Source organism: Aspergillus tanneri (genome assembly GCF_003426965.1).
Source record: "Aspergillus tanneri strain NIH1004 chromosome Unknown AapTan_9_pilon_pilon_pilon, whole genome shotgun sequence".
In the NCBI taxonomy this organism is placed as follows: domain Eukaryota; kingdom Fungi; phylum Ascomycota; class Eurotiomycetes; order Eurotiales; family Aspergillaceae; genus Aspergillus; species Aspergillus tanneri.
The window spans coordinates 269,976-282,620 of record NW_022984636.1 but is presented as its reverse complement, the minus strand read 5'-3'; the positions used below and the strand labels follow the sequence as shown (position 1 = coordinate 282,620).

At 44.8% G+C, this 12,645-nt stretch overlaps 1 protein-coding gene across 1 annotated transcript; it reads left to right on the top strand.

Annotated features, from left to right (window-relative positions):
- Nucleotides 1–8,350: 8,350 nt before the first annotated feature.
- ATNIH1004_011672 (glycoside hydrolase family 16 protein) lies at nucleotides 8,351–9,638 on the top strand (the record flags this gene model as incomplete). Its single annotated transcript, XM_033576234.1, has 4 exons — nucleotides 8,351–8,470; nucleotides 8,542–8,777; nucleotides 8,837–9,266; nucleotides 9,468–9,638. The coding sequence occupies 4 exons, from the start codon at nucleotides 8,351–8,353 to the stop codon at nucleotides 9,636–9,638; spliced, it is 957 nt and encodes a 318-aa protein (XP_033420898.1).
- Nucleotides 9,639–12,645: the final 3,007 nt, after the last annotated feature.

Here is a 12,645-nt window from a genome sequence, read left to right as displayed (position 1 = left end):
AAAAGGCCGGGATATTGGCACATTGCTGTCCTCTACGGGAACAAGCGGGAGTTTGTTGACGGATAAGGACCCCAAGTTCTCTCGTATTGCATGGTGCCGGATTTTAATCGGACAAACCGGGCACTCTAGATCCATTGCACTATAGAGTATTTACTGGGGCACTAGCTGTGGCCACCTCTGGTTGGCCGTGTTTGTGGTACCAGCCGGACGTATAGTGATATTACCCAGCCATCAGCCGTTAGAGTGGGGGATAGAAGGAATCGCGCTGCATAACCAAGGTGGAACGGGGGAAGTTAGAATACGACCGAGTCCTTTAGGGGAGACATTGATTTTTCCCACAAGGTGCAGAAAAGCACACGGGTAAGCTACTTGGAGGGAGGCACCGTTAATACAGAGAAGTGCCACCAAATAGATTAGTTTCCATTCTGGGCCATCATCGTATATCTTTGCTGCAGCAACTGGAATGTGAAGCTAAGGTTGTTGTTATCTCCATTTCTATCTGACAATATATTTCCCTTCTATATGTTACTATTTCTCTCACCGTGCGTAGCATCTTTGACGCCTAAATAGGGTACATACTCGGAAATGGAACACCAAGTCGAAGTAGCTCCAGGATAGCCTATATTTATTCCTTCTCGCACGAAATGACCTGAATCCAAATGGTTTGCCAAGTTCACAGCTGTCTAACATATTGTTTCTTCCGCAATCGAGTAGGCATTCTACTGATGAAGAGGAATGAGTTGCTTGGGTATGGTATCTCTCGCGCAGTATTTAGGCAAAGACGTCCTTTTCTTGAAGTAAACATTCCGAGATGGGCACTGATTTGCTGGGTTGTAGATCGCCTGCTATAAGGCCTGTAGCTATATTCTGCCACCAGCACTATTATGCAGACATAAATCCTACACATATAGCTTGAAGAAGCCGCTGTCTTCTCAATTACCCCAAGAGCGTGTGAATATTATTTCGTGTAGTTTCGTAGACTGAATCATACTTCTAAATTATGAACCCGATTGTAAGTGGAGCTGTCTCTAGAGTGTGCCAAGTTCTCTTTATACTGTCACCAAATTTAAATTACTTCTGCACGTGGATGGCAGCTTCTTTATAGGGCGCATGTAATCAAGGGAAAGGGCTTGCAAGTTACAGCTTACCGCTGATTTAAAAACGTCCTAATAGCACATATACGTACTCGTAGTAACATTTACATTACCCAGGTGTAGTGTATGTGAGTCATTGGGTTTTCCAGTGGGTAGATTTGTATTCACCTCCTTTTACACCACGGCTTTGTGACTAATGTGCCATTTCCTGCATAGCCATCATTCTCACTCTCTTTCTGGCTGCTACAATCTACGCAATGTTCGATTACCACTGCATATCTGCACATCCTTAAAGAAACAAAAAACGTTGAGTGGAACCACTGTCTCCCTTATCAACTAACACCCTTCAAGAGGTTTCAATATATGCCTCTGAAAGCTGACAAATGTACTCGCGGACTAAATTGATGCAATGCCCTGCGCACGGACGTTTCCCTGGCTTGTCATTCACTAGTGATGCCAATACAAGGTTGATCTCGGCTGAGGTCCAATATTCTCTATCCCTTTTTTACTGTAAAGGAAGAAGAATGCGCATTAATGTTGGCGTCTATCCGCCCACGAACATTATCCGATAAAGGTGGAGGACAGTCCCCCTGCGAGTGCAGATAATTGTGCACCTGCTGATGCTTGGAGATAAAAACTGGCAGTGTATTCCGACGAGCATATTGTGACTGGTGTTTGCTGATCAGAATCAATGATACAACGTGCAGAACCCGCTCAACATCCTCCTTAGTCAACTTGCGGCAAGGGTGCTGGCTTAGATTTAGTCCCGATTTGGTCGTGCAGTTCAACCCATATGGCTGGAAAATTGTGAGGGTCCATATTACCATTTTGGCCACATAGATGTGCCACAGTGCCTTTGTCACCTACGAGGCCAAACAACCATGCGTGCTGGAGGGCCTCCTCGGGTGTGATACGTTTGCTTGGGTCAAAAGTTAAGATACGTCGCAGAAAAGCGAGGAATTCTCAGTTGAAGGAGGTGGTTGGTGGAACAAGTTCCTGTAGATGGACCTATCAGCGCGCTGGCTACGAAGCAAGAGCTGGCTCTCACCTCTAAAGTCTTCTTCGACTTCATTCGATCAGTTACCGAGCTAGGGAAGGAAAACTTATCATCAGAGACAAATCTAGAGCAGTTGCTAGAAAGTGGTCTACTTGGGTTAAAGAGGTGGGAAATAATACTGAAAGATTGTATTTTCTGTCGTTCCTGTCGGACTCCCTCTTGATTTGGCTTGTTGGATCATGGTTGGTTCAATGGGTCGACACAAGACATGCTGCATCATTGCTAGTAGTTCCCTATCTGTATCTTGCGGGCCTACACCTGCATCCACAATAAATAGCGTGTTTCCCGTAAATAATTCGACGATTATACAACCTATGCTCCATGTGTCGACAGGGAAACTCCACCCTAGATTCAGGATTATTTCGGGGGCTCTGTATGATGGAGTTACCGCACACATGTAGTGCTTTGTGTTTTGTGATGTCGCCCAACCGAAATCGATCAGGCAGATTTCCGTATTACATAGCACGTCGTGATATTTTTGAGGTGAAATTGCCGGAAGGCTGACTTTGCGGAAACTGTCCACCAAAAGAATATTGTCGGTCTTAAGATCCGTGTGAGTTATGCCCAGCCAATGCAGGTCTCTTTGGGTCAGTAGTGATCACAGTCGAAGCTTATTGAGGGCAGGTAATCTTACAGGCAACACTTGTGCATAATTGGTTGGCAACATGCTGGACATGACTGGGCGGACGTGGCGCGCAGCCATTGTTCTTTAAGAAACTGGATAGACTTTGCGCAAACAACTCCAAGGCCAAGCAGAAGTGATCCTCATATTTAAATTCATCCCACAAGCGAACACACAGGATTCTATATGCTTTGTCTTTTTCCTCAAGCCATCTTAGGACTTGGGCTTCCTTGTTGGTTTCGTTCTGATGCTTTGATACCTTGATCGCGCACGTGCGTTTGTACTCATTGTCGTATGCTTCTACAACAAATCCAAATGTGCCACGCCCTAAACTTCGGATCACCTGATCTTTAATAGTATTTCAGATATTAGTGGCAAGGTGGCATGAAAGAGAACGTACACCGGTTTGATAGCAATTTGCCGGGTTGTAAAAAATGAGGCCATTCATTTTTCCCAATGCCAGCATGTTTCTCTTCGTCAAGCTTAGATCCGGGGCGTCGTAGTTAGTAAACCTGTCAAAAATGGCAAAGAGATAAATAGATGGAATAGCCATACGTCACTTACGGGCCCACTACCGGCTTGCCTTGAAGTGGCGGATGGAGAATAAGTATTCTGGGTTCTCGATAAGGCGCAAACTATATTGGGAGAAGTCATATCAGTCCCCCCCGTTAGACGATTATGACAGGAATTATCGGATTTACGTGGACGGGGTTGTTATTCGTCCCATCCGAAGTGGAGTTGACAAGCAAGGGTGGCACCAGAATAGCAACGAGGCACCCAATATAGGACCGGAGAGTACTATGATCACGCAAGCCGAACGTCCCCCAGTTTCCCCTCCTGTCCTTTTCTTTTAGGAGACTACACTGGAAGTCAAATATGTATTGATTGTTATTAAATCACGGCTCGATTAGGTAAACTGCAGAGTTTCATGTACGGAAAAAATCCTGTATACAATTAGATTGGTTTACAGTTAACCTGATATAATCGTAAAGAGACGCTCTTTCCACTTTTTCTGCCGATAAGGTTTTTGGTGGTTTTAGGTGGCCTAGTCGATTCACGCCAGTGCAGTATCACAGCGATCCTGAGGAGAAATGTTAAGTAAACTATAGAGCTTTAAATACGGAATAAATTCCGTATAGAATCAGGTTGATTGAGATTCAATCTAATGTTCATCTTGTATATAAACTCCCAAGTTACGATGCAATAAAATATTTAATCTGCCTCTGAACTACATCAATTTCTTCAGCTCCCGTCTAGGCCAAGTAGTTAGCGGAAGCTTGAAAATCCCGTAGGCTCTAGTTGGAATATATTGAATGTCAACCTCTCCGCCATCGGAATCCGCACGTTGATAGTGGAGTTTCACATTAAAATGCTTGGTCTGTTTATGAAACTCACGATTACGCGATTTGGGAGAGGTGCGAAGTCATTGAAGGTGTAGGATAGCATTATACTGTGCAATGTATTCGACATGTGTGGCCGATATGGCGATTTCCTTTGTTTCTTGGAAGACTAGGAGACTGGCCCTCTTGCGAGTTTGAAGATATATGCGGACGTGGAATATGCCCCTTTAGCAACGACAGATCCCCCAAAAAAATCTGGTTTGTTTGAGCGGCTCTAAGATAGCGCAGGAGGTGCAGCAATGCGGCTTAGTGAAGCGACTGAGGCTATGACACGAAACAAACATGTCGACCAAAGTGGGCCACTATTACCCATTATTCAGCCATCTCGGTCCGACTTTTTTTCCTTTGTTTGTTTTCACCATTTATCCAGCTCTCCCAGGATAGATCGTCCCCATTCTCTCTTGTATCCGGGAGCCCTTAGTGTTGGTGGGTCTCCATATAGAAGTCCATGTTGTGGAATTCAGGGGAAGTGATGTGCAGGGAGCTATTCTATCAACTACAGGCCAACTAGCCTAATTAGGAAGTAGATGTCATTCAGTGGAAACACCAGGAATCACAGTATCTCAACCGAGTCTCTTGCATACCTGTCTGGGTGCTCAACTAACTAAAGGATTCAGGGGTTGAATCGATCGTCAGATACTCCGCACCGCCAAGTCAACAGTCCGCAAGTACTTTCTGTGCGTAAAAAACAAATTGGATCTCAAGAAAGGAACACGAGGTTCCCGGATTATTGTACACCTGTATTGCAAAAACGGTGACTGGGTGCCGTACTCTCTTCTTTTTAATTTTGTGAATCCTTTAGTTCAAACATAGTTAACTAGGAGGATTGAGCATTAGTAAGTCAACATTGATCGACTTTAATTATTGGCATTTAACTTAATTATTGTCACATATACGGCTAGTCCCGAAGAGGAAATAGAGTACGATTGGTAAAAGGGTCTTACTAGAATGAATAGAGCTGGTTGGGCTCTTCTTGATTATGTTGATTATTCTCTTGTTGTTGTGTGCTCCGCGGGGTTTTACCCGATCTAGTCACATGATTCTGGTCCACCAACGGCCACATTATTTGACATTTATTCTTGTACTAGCAGACCTATGAAAATTAAAAGAAGAGAGCACAGCACCTGGTCACCTTTTTGTAATCCAGTGTAACTTAAACCCCAACGATAGGCAGACACCTCTTCGTGGTGCTTGGGACGAGTACTTAAGCAGTTCGCGGTGGTGCTGCTTGAGGAAACCAAGATCTGCCCAAAGGAGATGAAAATGGTGTTGGATGGTGGGACGCGAAGCCTGACACGTCCGTGAAAATTCTGACAAGCAGCCAACAACAAACAACGACGAATAGCAATATTCTGTGTTTCCCTCTTGTCTCGCTACAATTGATGAGCTGAAGAAGTCTGCTGGTCTCTTGTCTATGCGGTGACTAGATTTGTTCTCCAGTCTACCCTGTTGCTGATAGTCGACTGACTTGGATTTTAAGCGATGCGCTTTTGTCTCCACCCAACCGTACCAGCGACAATGAAGAATAGCTAAGGCTTGCCTGGTTGCCTTATCTCGCTCAGATCGACTCGATGGTTACCACTACAATCATTAGTGGGAGGTGACTAGACCTCCGCTGTCTGGGTCTATCGCGACATCTACACTAGAGCAAACCCATTCTCCAACATTGCTCACTGGCTGTCTGCTTCCTGCCACGTGGTTCTAAGGCTATATATACAATGGTTTCGACAAAAGAGATCCTTCAATGCCTGTCTCTTCATGTGTTCAGCTGCTGTCTGTGGTTCTGATAGTGCTATCACAATTGATACAAAGGGTTCTTCCGGTGCGGTCTTCTTCATGCGTCCGCTCAACTGCTCGCAGTTGTGTCCAGTGGAACCATCCTTCTGAATACAATCAATTTAGACCCCTCACAAAATCAGTTATGGAAACACTATGATCCGCCCGACTTGGTGGTGCGGAAATATCTGACGATCTATTCAGACCTCAATCCTTTAATTAGTTGAGCACCTACGTAGGAATGTAAGAGACTCAGTTGGTTGAGATACTGTGATTCCTGGTGTTTCCACCGAAAGACATCTACTTCCTAGTTAGGCTGGTTGGCCTGTAGCTGATAGAGTAGCTCCCTTCGCATCACTTCCCCTGAATTTCATAATAAAATCGAACAGGAACCGGCAAGGTGCGGCCACTGCGCGGGCAGCCGCGAACAGAGGCACTGCCCCCTAGGGGTCAGAGCTAAATGCCTGGATTGCAATGGGAAAATCAGACTCGGGACCCGCAGATGCCAAACTATCCTTAACGGAGGCCTGCAATGTTAAAATGAGACCTACGCATGCTACGATTGAACATTATGAAGTCTAGGTAATGCATGGAAGCATTGGTTAATGATAAAAATACCAAGAACCTTGACATTCTTCTTATACAGGAACCACCAATCTCAACATTCCGACCATATGTAAACCGCAGCGCCTGGCGTGTCTAATCTCAATAGCATCACATCACTAGATTGAATGCAACCACCCCGACATCACAGCAATGAAGGTACGGACAACAGAGACGCAGATGTTCTTATTTTCCGCGTACATTCCACCAGTGGTCGTCTACCAGCCTGGGCAGACACATCTATACAGTCTATACTCGACGAAATACAGTCCACGATTCAGGTGCAAAGCCAAGAGAGAAATAAACATCCAACAATCGTCTTAGCGGGCGACAAGTTTGGCGCAGCACCGGTAGCCCTAGATCAGAACCTGAAAATCTGGAGTACCATCAGACGGTCTATGGCATTCCAGTCAGTTTATACCGTAGAGCTTATGGAGATCTTCTATGCCATAAGCATTAACTCTTAGTATAACGCAGAAAATGCTGGGATTGTCAAAAACAAGGTGGAAGCCTGCAACAATACTCTGTGATAGCATGTCCGCACTGCAGGCAATCGGGAACCCATCTAATAAGTCAGGCCAGCGGATTATTTATGCCCTCACAGGCAGCTAGAGAATTAAAAGTGCGAGGGCTTCCGCTTCGCCTCCAGTGGATCTCGGGGCACTGTGACGATTCCGGGAATGATGCAGCTGACCGGCTAGCCAAAGAAGCCGTTGGCCCCAAATGAACACACTCATTCCGACACTTGATCTCGCGAGAAAGGGGGTTTATTCGGGGTCAGATTCTTAAAGAAATGGGCACAAGAGTATAGGTGGCCATCTGCGCCAGATCGATAGGATGCTACATTCTATCCATTCCCAACGACTATATGACTCGCTATCTCGTAACCGAGCATATACACTAACACAGTTGCGGATGGTCATTCATGGTTGGCTCCCCACGGCAAACGCCATCGTTTTCGCGAAGACGATAAATGCGAGTTCGCATGGAACTGCCCCAAGCTGAGGGCCCCTCGACAGAAACAAAGGCAAATAGACCAAGACAGGCCCTGACGAGGCTCCAAGTTCGTCCCCACGAAGTGGTACTGTAAACTGTACATAGACACACAGGGATGGCTATAATCGTGGTGGCCTGTATATCGCGGAGGCGAGGGTCAGGGTAAATGAAGCCATCCATCCATCCATCCAGTGTAACTTCAATTCCGATTCAAGAGCTTTCTTTACCTGCTCAATCTCGCAGCACTAGTTCCGGCCACTATAATATGCGCAGACGACACAGTTCCTCCAGTAGAAGACAGAATTGTCGCACTGGGCCTTCGAAAAGTTTATTTCGCGATCCACGCTCATCGGCGCCTGAGACTCTGTGGATATATGTCTTCAGATTTCACGTTATGTGTCCTTGAAAGCTGAGGGAAATAAGGCAGGTCTGTCTATCAATATTATGGACGGGCGAGTCGGTGTGTATTCCACAGCGTTTCGTCGTAGTAATTAATAGCATTGGGCCAAGGATTCAAGACTAAACAAATATTCAACTCGCGCACAATTCCAAGGAGCTATAATTTGTTACACGAACGTCGTTTACCACGGCATGAGATAAATATACATATAGAGGACGCAGAGGGGTGGTGTATTGATCTCTGTGCGAGGACTGGGAGGCTCACCCTCTACTTCCCGTCTAGCCCATCTGTTGTTGATCTAAATATAGGAGCTAACTATACATAGACACTCTTGGAGGATCGAATAAAGCATAACAGCTATAACCGCACTTTTCAAACACACTTTTTTGATCTATCGTACCAATGATTTCTTCAAGCAATATATGGTTTCTCATACTGGCAGCCGTAAGCCAGGCGTCGTATGAGCTCCAGGATGACTTTGGAACGTCAGCATCATTCTTTGACCACTTCACATTTTTTACGGTAGGAGTACAGTATCCATCGGAGCTTGCGCCCGAGTAAAGCCCAGCCAGTCTTACCAGATGTGCAAATAGGATGCCGACCCCACACACGGATTTGTCCACTATGTCGATCGCGCCACGGCAGAACAGTCCGGGTTGATTGGAGTCCGAGACCAGATGCTATATGTACGGGCCGACCATACCAATGTCTCCCCCAGCAGCGGTCGGCCGAGTGTGCGCTTAACCAGCATCGATCAATACCAACATGGGCTATTTGTTTTGGATTTGGCGCATATGCCGGGTGGGATATGTGGTACTTGGCCAGCATTGTACGTGACCCCGGCAATCACGATACCAATTGGTGACGACTGATGGGAAAGTATCACAGCTGGATGGTTGGTGCGAATTGGCCAGAGAAAGGGGAAATTGATATCATCGAGGGCGCTAATCAACAGACCAACAATATGATGACACTGCACTCGTTGAAAGATTGCAGCGTTGATAACGAGGGATTTTCTGGCACCCTCATCTCCTCGGATTGCTTTTATGAGGCACCTACCCAGCACTACAATGCGGGGTGCAGTATCGATGCACCGTCCAATCGATCATTTGGTATGGGTTTTAACGAAGAGGGAGGCGGAGTCTACGCCGTTGAGTGGACGGAGATTGGGATCAAAATGTGGTTCTTCCCTCGCGGGCAGATACCCTCGGACCTGGCATGTGGCTCGGAGTCGATAGACCCCAAGTCCTGGGGCAGACCAACTGCAATGTTTAAAGGGAAATGCGACTTTCCCTCACATTTTGGGCCACAGCAAATTGTATGTCTACTATCCATTTTCCTATCCAGTTCTCTTCTAAGTATCCCCTTTTTGTTCATGTATTCCTTTGCTTCTCACTATGCGTCATTAATTCATTTTATTTCCCTATTCTTATTTGATTCAGAGGGATGCTTGAAAATCGTCAACCTTCTGTCTTGAGTCAAAAGCTGGAGGGGCATAAGAAGACTCACTGGCTTTTAGGTAATTAATACCGCTTTTTGCGGCGATTGGGCGGGACAGGTATGGGGTACAAGCGACTGCGCTCGGTTGGGAAGCACATGTGAGGACTATGTCGCAAATAATCCGTCAGCCTTCACCGATGCATACTGGCAGATCCGATCGCTCAAAACTTATCAACGGTCGAAAGCGTAGTTTATCCAGGATGTATTGGCTACAAACAAAACATGGATGTGACTCGTGAAGCTGTCTTTATAGGTGTACAATACTGCTAGACTAGATGTAGTTATTCTCTTAACATCTACTATACGGGGGAACAAAATAACGCGCGGGCGGAAAGCATCAGTCCATGAGGGCAGCGATCTAGTTGCTTGTGATGGGGTGTTTATTGTACAAGACGTGGTACAAGATAAATGAGCTATTCTTCCTATTAAGATACTAAAGAGACAGGGAGTCCTAGTAGAAAACCAGAGACCTAATTTCATCTTCACAATCACGCCGTGTGTGTCTAGCTTGCAGTCCGTCAAGCCATAGACGCATGCTCGGTTTCAGTGACGGATTTCCAGCCCCATTGTGCATGAGATAAAATCTGCAATACTCGCAAAATACAGTGATCCACGGCTAAAAGCTGAGAGGGTTCACGCCCACCCAGTCTTCCGTTTCCTTTCATTCTAGCCCATTCCTCACTGGCAGGGAAAATAATCATTTCACCCGCTTCTGGACTTACATTCTCGTATAAAACCTGTCGGGGTAGGAGTAATTGAACGTCATTTGTTAGTGGGGCATGACACGGGACAATGCTCGTTGGCGGGTAGGAGCATTTGAAAAGGCTGACAAGGCGTTGGCCGTGCCACCCATCCGGCGCGGTGCGATAGGCTCCCTCGGTTGCTGTGTATGTATCGGTCAGCCACTGTCGTTTTGCCTTGCATAATAATACACCTGTTTGCAAAACTTCTGCCCGCATTTTATACTTTTTGAATGTTTTTCTCAGATATACGGCTAGTCCCGAAGAGGAAATAGAGTACGATTGGTGAAAGGTCTTATTTGAATGAATTGAGCTGGTTGGGCTCTTCTTGATTATTCTTCTTGGTTATTCTTAATTGATTATTTTGTTGTGTGCTCCGCGGGAGTTTTACCCCGATCTAGTCACATGATTCTGGTCCACCAACGCCCATATTATTTATCCGATATTCGGCTAATACCGAATAGGAAAGTAGACACTATTCTTGAAAGATGCTTAAAATGATTGTTTTTGATGGTTTCTTGATTATATTGATCAACATATTGTAGTGGAGGAATTCGGGGGATTGGCACGTGACATTTGTATGGATAGCTATTATCTTAGGTCCTCGTTCGAAGAGGTAATAGACAATCAACAACCTTCTCACAGACCACAGGACGCAGTTGCGTAAAGGGCATGTTGTCTTTTCTCCTGCCAGGAACTTGTGGGCTCGGGGCCCACAACTTCTGAACTGTCTAAGATTGTCTCCTTGACCTACTCCTTCGGAGTTCTACCATTTCACTCTCATTCAATATGATCATTCTTGTGATTATTATGGATCATTAGGTTGCTTCTTCTGCTAGGTGTAGGGGAGTTTGTTTTACCCCTCTTTTATGACCTTGTTTACGTCACTATTACCACCAACTTATTTGACATTATTTGACATTATATCATAGCCTAAGCCATTAACTAGTTAGTTAGTTACCCGTAATTAAAGTGGGCGCCGCGCCTCTGTATTCCATATAAGATGACACTTTTAATATCTCAACAATAAAGCACCTAGAGGGCTTAAAATTTAATATGCAGTATAATATAATACTGTATATATATATATTAAGCAGAGAAATTTCCGGAATGAATATTTCTCCAGGTAAAATAAATTACAGCTGTATTTTTTATATTTTTAGTTGCCCTAGTATTTAAAGCTAAGTAAAAACATGAAAATATAAAAACACCCTTTTAGAGTTCATATTGAATGAGAGGGAAATGGTAGAACTCCGAAAGAGTAGGTCAAGGAGACACTCTTAGACAGTTCAGAAGCCGTGGACCAGTATCTGACGACCGAATCCTTTAGTTGAACACCTCGATGAGAATATAGGGAACCGCTTAGTAGGCTCAGTTGGTTGAGATACTGTGATTCCTGGTGTTTCCACTGAATGACATCTACTTCCTAGTTAGGCTAGTTGGCCTGTAGCTGATAGAATAGCTCCCTGCGCATCACTTCCCCTGAATTTCACAACACCCCCAATATAGACTGCGTCCCATCACCCACCTAGGCCCGTAAGCAGTGTGCAACTTTATTTATCAACACTTCGCTGATATTTTCTTTCTTTTTCTCCATGCAAATTTGTACTGTACCTACTGTGCGTCGAATAAATTACGCCTAAATTTGTCGATGTCTAAATTTGATCTCTATTCGCACACATCAACATACATAAGGCCGAAGAATTTTATTGACAACTTTTATTGGAAGTATAATCAGAACCAATGGCCCAAAGACGTTTGGTGATTGCTGTTAGCGGGGACTTTCGTTCCATTGATAAGAAGTATACTCATGGTATGTCTTGTGCTACACAAAAAGTGGTATTTGCCATCTATACTCTGGCTTCTAACATGTTATACTTATCTAGAAGAGTTGGGTAAAATTATTCAAAGCATTGGGGCAGACTACAGAAAGCATATAAGCAACATCTGCACTCATTTGATAATAACACAGAAGGCAAAAACCAAAGGGGGGGGAACGGAGAAGTGTATGTCTTTCTATCAGCTTCATAGATATCAAGCCACGCTTGAGGGGCATTGCAATAGACTACTGACGGTCGGAGATGTAGATAAGATGACCCAAAAAGATGGCTCCAGTTGTCAGGTTGTTGGATTTCAATGGCTTATGGATCTAGTTGAGAATAAGAGAAGATCTCATCCTGTAGAAACAGATAGGACTACAAAAAAAACCGTGAACCAAAATAAACGAAGCAAAGAAGCTAATATTTTGGACTCGAAGTGTAAGCAAAATATCTCCTAACTCTAGTAACATGTGCCTAACTGTGAACAAATACCAACAGCCACTATCTATTATGCTTATCTAGAAAAAAAGGCAGGAAGAAGAACCTATTTCTACAGAGTCCAAGCGCTGAAAAAGAAAGAAGACAAGTTCGTGATCCGCATGCAAGATGGGCTGAAAGGGGAAAGGGGTAGAGCTGC